This window comes from Pseudopipra pipra, chromosome 12 (assembly GCF_036250125.1).
Source record: "Pseudopipra pipra isolate bDixPip1 chromosome 12, bDixPip1.hap1, whole genome shotgun sequence".
Lineage (NCBI taxonomy): Eukaryota > Metazoa > Chordata > Aves > Passeriformes > Pipridae > Pseudopipra > Pseudopipra pipra.
The window spans coordinates 15,757,687-15,773,839 of record NC_087560.1 but is presented as its reverse complement, the minus strand read 5'-3'; the positions used below and the strand labels follow the sequence as shown (position 1 = coordinate 15,773,839).

At 39.3% G+C, this 16,153-nt stretch overlaps 1 protein-coding gene across 2 annotated transcripts in view; it reads right to left on the bottom strand.

Moving 5' to 3' along the window:
* MCTP2 (multiple C2 and transmembrane domain containing 2) overlaps positions 1 to 16,153 on the bottom strand; it is a 119,942-nt gene that overhangs the window by 12,838 nt on the left and 90,951 nt on the right. For both annotated transcript variants that reach the window (XM_064669067.1, XM_064669068.1), the window contains exons 19-20: positions 10,305 to 10,427; positions 7,448 to 7,489 (exon numbers count right to left, since the gene is read on the bottom strand). In XM_064669067.1, coding sequence (XP_064525137.1) covers positions 7,448 to 7,489; positions 10,305 to 10,427 — 165 coding nt within the window. The remainder of the gene's footprint in view (positions 1 to 7,447; positions 7,490 to 10,304; positions 10,428 to 16,153) is intronic.

The window sequence follows — 16,153 nt, the reverse complement described above, 5'->3', positions numbered from 1 at the left end:
ATCACAGCTCAGAAGCTTATGCTTGAATTGAAAACAAAATATCCTTTCCGTTTCTGGCAATTTTTCCCTAAAACCAGTCGCGAAAGTTCCATTCCTTCAAGGCCTTTCTCTTCTTTATTTCTTAGTTGATTACAGCACTGTGGGTGGACCAAAACTAGTCTTCAGCCTTTGGGAAAGAATTAACTCCATCAAAATGAATTTACAACTGAGAATTAATTATATAATCAGTGTGCTGCTGCAAATCTTCCTTGCACATCCTGATTTAAGAAACCTTCATTTCTACATTAATTGCCTGAACAAAACCACAAAAGGGGGTTTACAAAAGATTAAGCATGTCAGGGGAAGAAAAATAAAACACCACCAACCAAGACCCAGCAATTTCATAAATTAAGTCTTTTGTGTCCAGCTAACGCACATCAACTTAAACATGTAAATGAAGACACCAAACCTCTGCCGTACTGGAAGTGGCTTCCTGATTTTCCTGTTTCTGAAATATGTAACACTTTAAGAGGGGCATGTAAACACACTCAAAGGGTTACCACAGCTCTGTGATCTTCCTTCCAGGGAAGGAACTTATGCAGTTCCTGGACATTCAGGGACAGTTGCAAAAGAAACCTTCACGCGACCTCAACACTGAGGTACTTCCAATGCTGAAGAGTTTTAAAGAGTGGGAATATGGGGCAGGCCAGAAGAGGACACCCCCAGCACTAACACAGAAGTTCACGATGGGGGAGCTACAATGGTCAGAGCTGGGCTTGCAAGGGAAAATCATACAACTTGTGGAGGAAGAGACTGAAGGCAAAATTCTTCAATCGTCTGCTCTGGAACAAAGACCAAATACCGCCCGTTACTGCTTCTTCTGCAGCCAAGCATCCATTACAGAGTTGAAAGCTTCGATGGTGGAGATCCCCTAACTTCTTTTGATCATTTGTTTCAATGATTAATAGCTTTCATCTTTACAGAAAGCTGTTTCCTATTTTTTAAATCTATCCTGCAGATATTTTTCCTCTGGATACATCCAAACCAGTAAGCAGTGCTCCAAACACATAGACAATTTTTACTCTCTAAGGGTATTTCTGATGTATACTGCAAATATCATATGCACACAACTAAAAGTTAGGCTTGAAGCCACAAGTAAGTTCTAAATTCTTGCTCACTTGGATTTCATATAAAACACTCGCAGAAAAATCTTGCATGCAACTTTCAAACAAGTGGTATTCATCAGCAGATTTTTGGCGTGCCAAGGGAAACTCAATATATAAAGCTGAGGAACATTTGGGGGCAAAGATGAGGAAAAGGGGAGGAGAAAACATAAATAGGGATTAATGCAAAAGGAAGAAGAAAACAGGATACAGCCAACTGAGTCAGGAATGAAAATCACGAAAATCTTCAGAGATTGAAAGAATTACTCTACCAAGCCCTGGGCTGGCCTAACTTTTGGGATTAGCTTTCTTACAGTAGCTGTCTCATTATGCTACTGCTGCAAGCACATTACGGCAATGTTTTACCAGGATTTATCTGACATACCAGTTATTAATTCCTCATTGTATTAGCAACGAACAGGATTGATGGAAAGTGAAAAGAAAGGAAAACAGCTCAGACACACATTGCTTTTTGCTCCACTATTATTCTGCTTTAAAAAAAAACCAACAAAAAACAAAAAAAAAAAAAAAAAACCAAAAAAACAAAAAACAACAAAACAAAACATGCTGTAGTTATTTAGAGAAAAGCAGAGTTAGCCAAAGTTGGATTTAATTTGCAACTTGCTCTGTGCTAGACTACAAAACTCTGACCTTACCGGTGTCCAGCAAAACCTGTGCCAAACAACAGCTTAAGGCCAAAATACTCATCCATGAAGAACTTCTGAAACCAGAAAGATTTTATTGGGTATAAACAGCAGACCACTGGCCTCTATTGTCTGCAGGGAACACTCCACTAACAGCTCCAGTCTAGCAGCAGAATGAAGCTCTTGTGGGAGGTGGTAGCCATGGAGTGACAGACAGTCTCTTGGTAGCTAAAATGAATTCCAGGCAGAGCTTTGAAAACAGTCACCACAGCAACCTTGAACTGGATCCTGCCTTCGGTGGGAGCCAAAGGCAGCTGAAATGAACCCAGCAATCTGCCTTGCTGAGTCACTGTCTTGCCCTGTGCTGCAATGTCTGCTGCGTGTCGAGGGGAGCTGCTCGGCACTTCCAGGAGGACGGGTACTCGGAGAGGATGGCTGCCAAACTCTGAGCAATTGCCTCGTGCAGTCCTGAAACTGTGCATCACAGGATCTTTTTGTTTATTAACACCATGCTGCAAATGTGCCTGCCTGTGGAAATTTAGCGAATCTGAGTGTACTTGAAATAATTACCAAATAGAGGAAATGCAACACATACAGGTCAATTTATGCTCTCAGTTAAAAAGGTGTGAAATCTGGAATAATTCCACCAGAGCCAATAGAATCACTTCAGACTGGTATGAAGGAAAGCAGCATTGGTCTTAAAAGGACACATTTTAAAAGCAATAGCACATGATCCTACAGCTAAGGCTGGGCAACACTGCCTATAGGGCAGAAGATGACCACTTCATGTCTCGCTTAGCCATGCTTACACTTTCTTTGTTTACATTAGATGAATTTCATCTGTGCACAGGAGACCAGCAAAAAGTCTCCTAAGCCAAACCCAAGAAAAATGTTATGTGAAAAGCCTTAGATCATAACTCTGTTGCTTTCTCTTTGCACAGGCGTGAAATGCAGGGGCTTTAAGAAGCATTATCTGTACTTGCTCACGTTTTCAGACACATGTAAAGTAACTCACAGTCCAGTGGCATTGCTACAAGTTTTAAAGCAATACTGGCAGTCACAACAGAATAAAACGCCATTCAGGTGAGGAACATGTGCGTGGGAAGCAAAGGGAATCAATCCTGAATGGAGATAAAAAGTCATCAGTCACCTTTGATTTAAAAAAGGGAAGGGGAAAGAAAACAAGTTCTGTCAAAATAAGTGCTTTCTCCTGGAAATACATGAGACTTAAGAACAATCACATGGTGATTTGACTTAAACTACTGGATCATCATCTATAATCTAGGTAATGACCTTTAGCAATTTGGGGTAGAGGGGAAAGACAGATCTATTCATACATCTGGCCTATTCAAAATAAAAGTTAATATTTTAAATAGTTGGAATTTTTAAGGGACAAGGACTCCCTGAGGTTTATGTGCTCAGTCCAGTGACTTGTCTACTGCTAACTTAATATTTCTCCAGAGAGTCAGAGAAGTTACAGTGTTGGTTCACCTACCTCTAGGTAGGTAATGCTCCCTAAGAGGGAGAATTTTAGACTGCCACAGGGTTGTTAAGGTTTCTTTCTTATGTGGCACATACCACAGTGCCCAGGATGTCTAAAAGTCCTCTGCAAGCTCTTCCTTTCAACTCTGCTACCCCATCACCTGTGAATGAGTGGGTCATGATGCTGATACAAGAATCATGCCAATTTATGGGATGCCTGTGGATAAGAACAGTCCTAGACAATGATGCAGTGCAAATAAGGCATAACAAGAGACCATTTATCTTCCAGTTTCTTGAACACAGGAGGCTCCCAAGGAAAGAACAAAGCACAGTCAGAGCAACCCCTGCACTGGGTCTTTTTAGGACACGATCTTGCCCAAAATTTTGTGGAGAAGGTGGATGATCCTTGTCAGTCTGAACATACCCTTTGTATCACAGGGTATTTTCAAGTCCTTACCATCATTTCTCTTCAGCAATTTTAATGGGAGATGTTGAAATATTATATTGCGATTGTTGCATTGAAGAGAAAAAGAAAAACTAATGAAATTATTTATACTTCCAGGGAAGAAAACAATGAGATGATATTGTCTTGAATGACCTTTCCTAAGTATGGGGATATAGCATCTTACACAATAGAGTCTTGGTTCATGTTTCAATTACTGACCTTTACTGTGGAGAAAATTAATGCAATTTTCATCGTAATCCACCCGTACAAATAAGATCCATACGGAAGGTTTCCACATGCTGAATCTAACTCAAATGGAAAATGTCAGCTGTTTGCTACTGGATGAATTTGACTTTAATTTGTTCGGCTGGAGTCCTTTTGAATTCTGTTCATAAAACTTTGTATATCTTTGGTACCTATTTTTGACAGAGAATTTCCTACATTATAAACACTGGATTTTTATTCTTTGGTTATTTTACCCACTTCTGTTTGTTTCCAATACATAAGATACTAAACCTTCCTTGGAAGTTGCCAAATAACTTGGCTTAACGCCATGGTATCATTTGATCCTTCCCTGTTATATCCCATTAGCCAAGCAGGGCTACATTGGTTCACCACAGGATACAAACCCTCCAAAAAAAAAACCAAAAAAAGCCCACACAGGAACTGTGGTTGATTTAGTTTTGTCTCTGATTTTCTTTCGAATTAGTTACCAGACCTGGAAATAGTAGTAATTTAAGTTTTGTCTGTTGTGGAGGAGATGCAAACTTTTATTCACACTGCTGAGAAGACTCCAAGACTTTTTCCAGTCAAGTGCTATGACACACTCATTCACAGCAGAACTGTCTGCTCTTGAAGCTCTACAGTCATTATCAAAACCAGAAAATAAAATAAAATAAATAGAAATGGTCAACAATTAGACGACTTACTGCATGTAAGCTGCATGTAACTTGTCTATACTTTCTTACTGGCAGGCAAAAGATGTTTCAGTGACGTAATTTTAAAACAATCCTTACTCAGGCAGCCTGACAGAGCCCAGAGCCGACAGGACACAGCCTGAACTCTGTGTCCAAGATGGCACAAATCCGAGAAAGCATTTATCCACCAAAGAGCTGTGCCAAAGGGACAGAGCTCTCCTATCTTTTACAGTCCTCCATGCTGGTATGTGGGGAGGGCAACGGGAGAAAGGATGGGGGAGCTGGCAATTAAGCCCTATCATTTAAGACAGATAGTTTAGGTGCAGGGAGTTAATCTGCTCTTGGGTTTTTGAACTAAGTGTCTGTGTATTTTTAATTTGTAAACAGTTCATCTCTTAGAGGGTGTGTTACAATTCCCAGAAGCACGGTCTGTTATGTCTAACAGGCAGCAGAACCCAGAAGGGCTCTGTGTGTGCGTATTTTGATACAGCACGATGATAGGAAACAGAAACAGTGACCTCCTATACCACAACCCAACTAGCAGATTTCAACTCTGGGAGCTCTTGTATTAGGGAGGGAAAAAAAATATACAGACTTCTTTTTAAAGTATAGTTGTCTGTTTAAATGTTGACACTGCCATGAGATAATGTCATGAAATTACATTTTTCTTACACTCCCCAAAGAGCACTGGCCACCCTCAGACTTGGAAAAGTCACTTAGAATAACCTAATGTACTTAAAGATGCAAGTCATCAGAGTGCAAGCATGGTCCACCACTGCTGCACAGGGGATACACAGAGGGCAGAATGAAAGCATGGGACATATGCAGTGGCTGGAAATTGTCTCTTCTGGCAACTCTGTGTCAGAATTCCATAGACCTGTAACACTAGTACAACAATTAATATGAATTATGAATTATTATTACTGAAATGTTGGGATGTAAAGGGTTACCTTGATGAGAAAGCCTGCTGGCGTCTACTGTGAGTAGTTTAAGCCAGTGCTACCAGCTCAAGAGTCTCACGAAATGGAGACAGAGGCAACACTGATTACAAAATGGCAGGGCTAAATCATCAACAGCTCAACACTGACTCTCAGGAGTTTCCCCAAACCTACCTACTTAGTTAGAAGGAACCAAGAAAGAGAATTACAATGAAGTTGTTTGGGGGGAGGCAAAACTGTAAAGTCATTAAATCCATATTTAAGTAACCCAATTGTATATATAGAGAGAACCAAAGTCACGGGAGTTAAATCTAGGGTAAACATAACCTAGAATATTTTATCATTGCAGCAATGAATCTCTTGCACAGCACAGGAAACAGAGGATTATACGCCTACTTAATACATTTTTACTCCTCTATTCCCACCTCAGCACTTCCAAGTGAAAAAGAGGAATATTGAAATAGAAGAAAGTAAATGGGATTGTTCCAGCGAATAAGTTACACCTTTAGGCATCACACAAATAATATGCAGAGGGTCAATATTTACAGGTGTCTAGCACTGTATAGAAATTACACCCACTAAATAGAAATTATTGACTTTTAGAGATACACATTATTCCTTTGAAAAAGAGGCAGCTTTCATTTAGCAACTTCTGATGAGTTCCAGATATTGGTCCATTCAGTTGACGAATTTTACGACGCAAAGAGTAAATTATAAATGAGAACATTTAGACAATTATTGTGTGTTGCAAGAAACCTGTAATTCAACTAGATTGCCTAAAGTTCACTTTATAACTTTGACGGATTTCTGGTTGCTCATTAAAATATAACCACCACAGAGGATCAAGTTAAATTTAAATAACTATTCCCATCAATTAGTCTGCTGAGCTTCAATTCTAGGGTCTGTGACTGAGAAGAGTTAAGGTGCACTTGCCTGCTGTGGTATTGATTTACTTCTCAATGATCAACAATTTCACTGTAACACTTTTAAAATACAGAATATTCAAGAAGAGTCTTATTAACTTTGTATGCAATTTTAAAGTTTCACATCGCCTTGTGAACATTTTCTTCCTAACAGCTAATGTTCCTTTGCATGCTGTTGCTCGTTAAATAATTCCTCACCTTTTAGCTTTAAAGTATTTATAGATTATCAGATCCTCCTTCACTTACTTACGTTTTTTCAAGCTGTATACATTAAGTTCTCTTAATCTTTCTTCATATGTCATGCCCTCTAATCCTTTTATCATTTGTCACTGTGGTTTGATAAACTTGGAAAAAAATCCAATGAATTTTTCACAGTGAGAAGAATGAGTAAGTACGTTCCAATAAAATAAAAAACAGGCCTTGCCAATTCCAATTCTTTCCACATTTCAGCCGATGAACTAAAACTGTTCTTTTTCCCAGGCTCTGAAAGAAATGTTGAGAAAATTCTAACCAGTCCCCCACAAATCACACTAATTCTGGCCTACTGGAGTGGAAATGCCAAATCATTTCGGGAAAGCCACTAGCACAGAATGTCATCCAACACTCGGAGGCAATGGGGGATTTTACACACTCGTGTATGTCTTTGCACCTCGTGCACCCATACACACACCTCTTAGTGCACATACATGAACATGTGCCCATTACAAGGTCAAGTACAAACTGGAGCTGCTCAGATGCAATTAATGTTCAGAGGTCTCATGGAGGTAATACCACTATGGAAGGTTACACAAACCAGTCTTCTCCTACTTTCAAATTTGCCAAACAGCAAACTGCTGACAACTGTCTTCCCACTTAATACAGATAATAAATGAAGATCTCATGGAGAAAAGATGGTGGGTTTGTGCTCTCCCACGTTCCTTCTGATACTACCCAACATAATCATGAGATATGCTTACCTTATCATCTTCATCCTCATCTTCATCCAAGCCCATAAGCTCCTGCAGAAGCAGATGTCCATATTACAAAACATTACATTTATTTTTCAGCAACAGGCAATGTTCAAAAAGCTTATGATACTCCCACAACATTTCATTATACAATTTTCTCCCACTTCTACTGAAAGTCACTTAAAAAACCCACCACTTTCACCTTTCAGAAATAATGTTTTGTATTCAAGGACCTTTTTTTTTGTGTGTGTGTGATATTCTGAACAAAGCACGCAATACCCTATACAAATTTTAAGCCTAAATAAAGCACTCGTGGCTGTGTCCAGTAATTCGAAGGCAACAGGCTTTCAAATTCATTGCCAACTTTTACTGTCTGTAAACAGCTTTGTACTTAAGTCTTGCAAATGAACCAGAAGGTATGTCAAGGCTGAGGACTCTATACTCAACTTGTTCCATCCTCTCTGCTACAATGACTGCTCCCTCCCTTTAAGGCCATTACTGAAACATTAGACTTTAGAAAACACATTAGTATGAACATAATCAATCTCACGAATCACAGTCAGATTTCTATGCAGCATTATTTCCTCCCTTTAACTTCTATGCTGACAGGTAGGGGAGAAAACAAAAGACTTGGCTAAGGCTTGGAATTAGGAGCACTTGGCTTTCAATTCAGGTATTTAATAAACTGAGCCTTTGACAGGATCCTCCAGGTTTTTCTTGGTTATTTAATAGCTACATTTGAATCTGTGTACTACAAGTTTAAATACAGCAAACATGCAAAGAATGTGAGGAATCACAATAAAAAAGATGTTTTGAATTTGGGTTTTCTTGGGGGGTTGGGTGTTTCTGTTTGGGCTTTTTTTCTTTCTTTTTTCCCCCTGAAAAGCAGTTTCATCTAGTATGTAAAAAGTACTGGGAGCTGAGATACCCAGATGTACTCTTTGGCTCTCTGGAATACCCTGAGCAGCCGAATTAACACTGATCATGGTTTAAATTTCTATAGAAGCTCCCCACCTGTAAATCATAAACCATTTTTACCAATATTCACAAATTTAGTCTCTTGGCAACTGGATCAGGAGTACAAGGTTAATACTGTTATTCACATTTTATAGCACAGAAATCAGAGAGAATTTAAGGTTCACTTTTGCAAAGACTGTTGCTTGCATTCCTCTATATACACAAAAAGTGTGTGCTAGCACACAAAAACCAAGGGCAGTGAACATGCAGTCAAGGGCTTAAGAAGCAAAAAATAAATAAATGACTATGTAAAAATCATTGGTATTTTGAAGAAAACCTTATCTCATCTGCACGACAGATGTGACTAGGGGTAGCACCTGATTGTCTATTTTTGACCTACAGATGGTTAGAATCATAGACACACATAAAAAAGAAATCAGGTAATATTAAAGGCACTTTGACTACTTGTTCCATATGATCTCAATCCTGCAAAGCACTTTGGCAGATGTGTGATTTTGCTTATGCAAAATGCACCCCTGAATTTCACGGCACTGCATTGCTTACAGAGCGTGTGACAGGAAGAGAGCCAAATTTCTGATGGACTTTCCTTGAGTATTATTACAATTAGCTGTATTTTTAGAGATATCCTTTTTGTAGTATCCACCTAAATGATCCTCCGCTCAATTTTTCTATTTTCTGTGATACTGACCTCACCTGAACATGCAACAAACTCACGACAGGATGAGTGAGGGGGCTGGAAGGCATTCTCTGTGTACTTTTTTCTGGGTAAGTTATTATTGTTATTTTTTTATTGGCTTTTGTATTAAAACCAAAAACAGCTGTTTGCCTGGGATTCTACCACATGGGAAGTTATTTTCTTGATGAAATCAAGTAGTCACTGAAGACACACAGTATCTTTTTGTGTTATTCTGGACGTGGCTGAAACTGAAGAAAAGAATTTCTTTTACCATGTTTTCAAATTAAACGTCTCCCGGTCTGGATAATGCAACTTCCCCTATTTTCTAAGAATCTTTCCACTAGGGAATGGATGAAAACTGAACTAGGAGCAACTTTTCTCACTAAAACTAATAGAGCAGCTACTGACTTTTGAAATTCTACAATATTATGTCTTTGTATAAAATCCACTTGACTTGTTCAGGTAAAGGTACCAATGTCAATCATCTTTTTATCAAAAGTTGGAAGCTACACTTTGGCCTCCATTTCATTACTGTATTTATTTCACTTTTAAAAACAGAACATTATGGACATTCATGAATTTATGCTCATTCCTAGCTGTTGTATGAGTAAAGATAGTGGTCAACATTAAACAGCATTTCATACCCCAAGAGTAGCACTTTGTTACTTTGTGATTATTTTCTGCATTTAAATTCTTTTTTCTCCCAAGTTAAAAAAACGAAGGCTAAATTTCTGGGGGAAAAAAACACTTGTCATTTAAGGGTGGGGGGTGGGAAGGAGGAACAAAGGTTTTTTAAAGCCTCAGATCACAGGACAACAAAATAACTTTAAAAATAACTATATTCTCTTCTGGCTTCTATTGACTTTGCTCTTCTGTGAATCATGAATCATTAGTGTGATGCAAAGTGTAATGGCAGGAGAGGCATGGCACTTGTCGCTTTGGAAGCCTTTCTTAATTCAACTTAAAAATGTTTGTAGTTACTTAGGAAGTGAAATCCTCCTCCTACACACTCTCGTTGTCTTCTCCTACTAGTCTGAATGGTTTATTGCTTTAATCAAATAATGAAAATCGAGAGGGTTGAGGTTTCTTTTCACTAACTTTGAAATAAAACCACTGTTTAGATACACAACTAGCTTAATACCATTAAAACACGTGACACTTCGCTCAAGGGCAAACTGGGGCTGCCAGAAATGTTACTGCCACTTTACTTGCCTGGGCATCTTGGGCGTTATTGACCTTCCCTGTTGTGACGAGGGAGAAATTGTAGGCAAAGAGCACCAGCAAAGCCAGGGGCACCATGTACAGCTCCACGTTCCAGACGGTGACCACAAATACCTGGGAGAAATAAAGCAGCAGAAGGGAATACACACAAGTGTTTAAAGAGAAAGACATGTAAGAAAGCCTTTCAGTCATTATCACTCTGTACATTCATCCTTGAATGTCTGTTAACCTCAAACCTCATTCATATTATTATTTTGGCAAAGAAATCAGCTCGCAAAGCGTGTGCTTTCGCTCCATTCTGTTTGAGATCATTAGGCTGCTGTTTGTTAGGTCCTCCTCCCCTGTATCTGGGCAAGTATAAGGCCATGTAACATAAGGTTACTCCAAAGGCTTTATTCACTCCTTCCTGGGACCCCCTCAAGCCTGAAAGCCTTTTGTCCTTAGTGCTAGTGTAGAACAGATGCACTTACAGAGGTAAACCTGCTCCACTACATCAAACCCTAATTGCCAGGGGGTCTTTCACAGCCTAGAGAGGTTTTTTTCCTCTTGTGCAACAGGAACCATAGAGATCCCTTGTCACTCCACAGCGGATAATCAGCACATGCATCTTCACCATTAATCCACCTATATTCTTGGCACAACAGCACAGAGAAAGGACTGTTATCATCCAGGAGGCAAGGCTTCAGGTTGCACATGATGTATTATTTTGGAAAGGGATCCAGTCAGCCTAGTCTCCATTCTCATACTCTTGCCATTTTTCAGCACAACATATTCTAATTTCACTGGTTGCTTGGACTCTCTTAACCTCAAACCAGTATGAGTCTGTGTATTTGGAGTGGTATCTGACAAAACTCACTAACAGCAAAACATGAAGCCAAATTTTGACGTTTTGTCCTGCAAATTGGAACAGCAAAACACACAACTAATGTGATGGGGATTTAAAAAGCACATAGATTTTTTTTCAAAAAAACTGTATCAAGCTAAACTGCAATCCTATCTTAAAAGTACCAACAATACCTGAACAGACTGCAAACTTGGAGGGGTTGGCAATGCAAAGTTAATAAACTAAATCCAGAACTGCCATAAAATGCGTGTTGTGATCCCATTTCCTTTTCTACTCATACATAGTGTTTCCAGAAGAACTGCCTAATGCTGGTAGCAACTTGAAGCTATTTTAAGCAATCTCCTTTAAAGACAAGGCACAAACACATTTTTCTCATTTTTCTTCCCCCAAAAGAACCTGGAATGATCAGAAACAACAATCACATCTTTAGAATAACACAGGTAAGTGAAAATGAGTCAGATCCAGTAAATATATCTCAAACCACAACAAAGGAAAACTCTTATGTGTGATGAGAAATCTAAATCTCTACCTCCCCTCATCCTTGGCCCATCAGATATTACACATAAAGACAATGCTGGCAGTTGTAGAATGGGATATTTATGGCAATGTATTTTGTGTTATGGACTTGAAAGTGTAACCACACTGTACCAGAGAAATACTTCCCATTGCATTCAGCAGTGTGAGAATTTATACTCCTACAGAACAGCAGCTGTTGTAACTTTTAAACAAAAAGACCTGTCTGACATCAGACAAATGATCAGTTAATATCTACCACGGGCCAAACATAAACCGAGAAACAATGCCTGTATCTGTAACCTTGCCCAAACAGCACTGCATTTTCTAAAGTGAACCTGATTTTATGTTAGCTGTTGCTATGCAAGGAATTAGACTGTCATCCTGTTCTTGGCATTTGTAGGCCAGTAAAACAATCTCTGAGATATATTCATTTATAAAATGGGCTGACATCCAGGCAATATATCCCCATGCTATTGATTTGCAGCGCAGGAATGTAGAAGAGGATTTGGTTTCCCTTTTTTTTTTTTTTTTTCCTTTTTGATCCTGCTTTTCAACATACTAAAAAATTAGAAGTGATAATGATTCACACAGCCACATTTCATATGTAAGCAAGGCAACAGAAACACATGAATCCGGGCCAAGAAGGCACAGTGCTTGATCTGTCTTACAGGAGTCTTGCATGACTATAGCTAATAAAGACTTCCAAAATTGTTATATTCCCAGCTGAAAAGTCTCCCATAAATGAAAAGTTCTAACCCAAACAAGTTCATCTGGAACTATTACAACTCCCTCGGATGAATCTCTGCTTGTTTTGTAAGACAAAGTAAAGGTGATACCAGCTCCTGTCCTACCTCAAATGTCACCTCAAAGAACAAGGATCTCTTCTTGTACATCTCTACACAGATATCTTTCTCACGTACATATAGACAGATAAAAACAGACACACACATATAAATATACATCTGATCCTTATGTAAACCCTTTCATGGAAATTCGTGTTGCCAGGTTATTAATTCAAAACATTTGCTCCAGCCTGTTGGAGGGGGTTGAATTTACACCATCTCCCTGGGGCACGAGCAAACTCAGTCTTCCCTTAATGCAGCAAAAAGGCTCCACCAGCACCCAGCCAGGCAGAGTCCTTCCTACAAGGAGTCAATGAAGCTCTTGAAGAACCTTTCTTCATTCACTCAATTGCAGGACTTGACCCAATTTTAGTGCATCTGTCACCATCCTGTGTGAACATCACTCTGCTCTGCTGCAAGTGCAACACAACCTTGCAATCACAGGTCATTTAGGCAGGCTACGAAATCAAGACCTTGGTGATTTTAGATCTTACAGTACATTTTGTGTATTATTAAGTTTCAGACCTTAAATAAAACTTCAAACTTCATTACAAAATCTCACTGTAGGCTCAGTGGATAGCTCAGGCATCCTGTCTCTTCCTTTCTAATGCTGACTGGTTAATCAGCTGCTGAGCTGTAACTCAGACAGTGACGCTTTGATAGAGCCCCCACATCTCCTTAACAAGAGTTGCTTTACTGCTACTGCCACAGTACAGGGAACTTTCATTACTGTGACACAACACAGACACAAGACAAATTGATTTAGCTATTCAGAAATTATTTAGCCTCGGAGGTATGGGAAATGATTGCTGTGAACATACAGTACATAATAAAAGTTCAGAGCGTGTTTATAAAGCGAATAGAAATATTTCTGCAATTTAACAGCCTTTTGAGTAGTTCTGCAGCATCAGTTTTCAAAGCAGATCCCAAGCAGGCCCATGTCCTATTTTATCAGCTCTCAGGCAGCTCCCTGACACTGACCACAGCATCAGCAGCCCTGTGACACAGACACCCACTCCCCAAATGACAAGGCTCTCAATCATGCATGTTTTTACTTTCTCCTCAATCATACCTTATGCCTGGGAGAAGGTCCTGCATTATGCTCCCTAAATTATTTTCTTTTCAATATTTTTTTGCCAAAACTCAAGAATGCTTTGTCTGCTGATGTAAATGATGGTTAATGCAAGGAACAGTATCTTCTTGATTTCTTGTCATCCCCAGTCTGCCTTTTGCCTAACACACAGACCAGTAAGGGAATCCATTAACAGGTTCAGGTCACTTTCTCAATACCCCAGAAGTCAGGGACACAAACCAAGGCCCTGTTTCAAATGATCCAGTTTCAACAAACCATTTCTTTTTTCGATGTTCAACGTCATTGTTAGAACAAGTTGTGTCAGACACAATCCATTACATCATTGACACCTTTTCTTCTGGGCTTCACACTGTGCACGGGAGAAGTTAAAAGGACAACAGCCGATTTCTAAACTAAGAGTCAAAAAAGTGGAAGCGAGTTTTCTGCGTTACTTCCTTTAATGCCATTTGAGAGTATAAAAGCCTATTATAGGAGCGAACAATTTAATTCACAGCATTCTAAAACACTGATCCAAACAGAAACAGAAATGGGATAGACGTATCTAGAGGGAAAGAAAAAGAAAAAGAGCTCTTGAAACTAATATTTAGACTAGAGCTCTACGTAGAAGAGAACAGCAATATCACAGCCTTGGAGAAAGGACCACTTGATTTCAGCTGATTAATGTGTTGCTATTTCAAAGGGCCTAATAACTACAAGTTAAAGCTCTGGAGGTTTGGAAGCCGTTTCATCTGAAAATCATTGAAGAGGGGTCCAACTGTTCCTGTCAAGAAGCATGGAGTTTGAACAACCATGAGAGTGGCCCTTTTGACAGCAGTACAAAAGATGAGAGAAGGCAGCCTCAACTGAAAGTAAAAACAAACCCTTAGAAACACGTTTCAAATCTGGTTTTTCTGCCCCTCTGGTTCCAATTTAGGATCTGACTATTAAGACCAGATTTTAGACGGGTGTCTACTAAAATATGCCCATAAAACATTTGTCACCAGCAAACCCACAGTCAGAGGATAGAAGAGTTTTAAGAGGTTTAGAAACCTAGCATAAGATAGTATCGTCCGTGTGATTTTTTTCTATGCAGCAATTATAATTTTTCTAACTGTAAAAAACAGGCTTTCTTTGACCTGGTAAGCTTTTGTGGAAAAGTGAAAGATGCTGTGTTATGTGACAGAGTAATTCTTGGAAAACAACAGTGATGGGAGGAGAGTGATACATTCCATCAGATGGAAGAAATAAAAGTGAAAGGAGATTAAATGCATGCGAGGAACCTATGGTAAAAAGTTCTTTTCTCAGCCAGTGTAGGCTCCAATGCTAATGAAATGCCTCATCAGCAGAGCTGTGAAAAATATTATTTGGAACTCGAGGTCTCAAAACCCACAATTCAACTGAACTCCAAACAGCTTCATGCGATTTATAAACACGATCTGTGTAATTCATGACGGCAGGAGAAAAACTTGAGCTGACACTGCTGTGAATGTCCAAGTTAGGTTTTGAACTAAGCCAAATCACTGATTCTGATTTGAGACACAAAGATTTGCACCCCTTTTATTTACAGGGGAGAGAGATTCTGTATTTCTTACTTATCTCAGAGTTATGTAGTTTCAAGTTGCCACGTATGCACAAATGAACTCTAGAAAAAAGGAAAAATTTCTGAAAATAAGTATGCAGGGACAAACTCTCTAGACTTTTGGGGTTTTTTTTTAAGTTTTCAGTACAAAACAAAATAGAGGATATTAGCCAATAATGTAAGATACTGGCTCCCCAAAAGGGCACTCAAATCCCTTGGAGGCAATAAGCCTGTCGACAACAAATTATTTCTGACAGATACTTATTCCTGCCCTTAGAAAGGGAGAGTACAAGAGTAGAGGAGAGAATGAACACACTCACAAAGAGCAGTACATTTGTGTATATGTATATATATATCTGTGTATACAGAGGCATCTCTCCCAGATAAGGACAATCTAGATGCAGGAACAGAGTAGTGCTGAGCCCACACTAACAAAAATCAGGGTACCCAGTGTAGGCTCAGCCTGATGTGGGTGCACTAATGAGACTTGTGCTCTTGGGCTGGCTCGTTCATGGGACTAATGAGAATATTTAAAGAAGAAGCCATTAAAAATAATGGAAATTAGCCTAACACAGCCCCACCTCAGGGCATGGCAAAAAAGGCTGAGGCAACCACGTAGCATGTATTTCCCACTAAAGGTCCTTGTTCCAAGAATGCATTCCAGAATTGTTCATACCAACACTCTCATTCCCACATCCATATGATTCTCCCTCACTGCTGATGCCACTTCATGGCCACTAAACCAGAGCTCAAGGAGGGGTCAGTTATGAGTGGAGTCGCTCCCTTGTTGCAATGCAATAATGGAGAATGTGGCAGGAAGAGAAATTATACTTAAATAAACCAGCACTGGCAGGAGAAACCTATTTACTTTAGATTCAATTTGCTTTTTGTGTCCCCAGCAGAAGAACACAGAGCGTCTCAACGGCAGTGGGAAACGTGCGCTGTATTGAACAGCAATGACCAAAATCAAAAATGACCTGAAGGAAT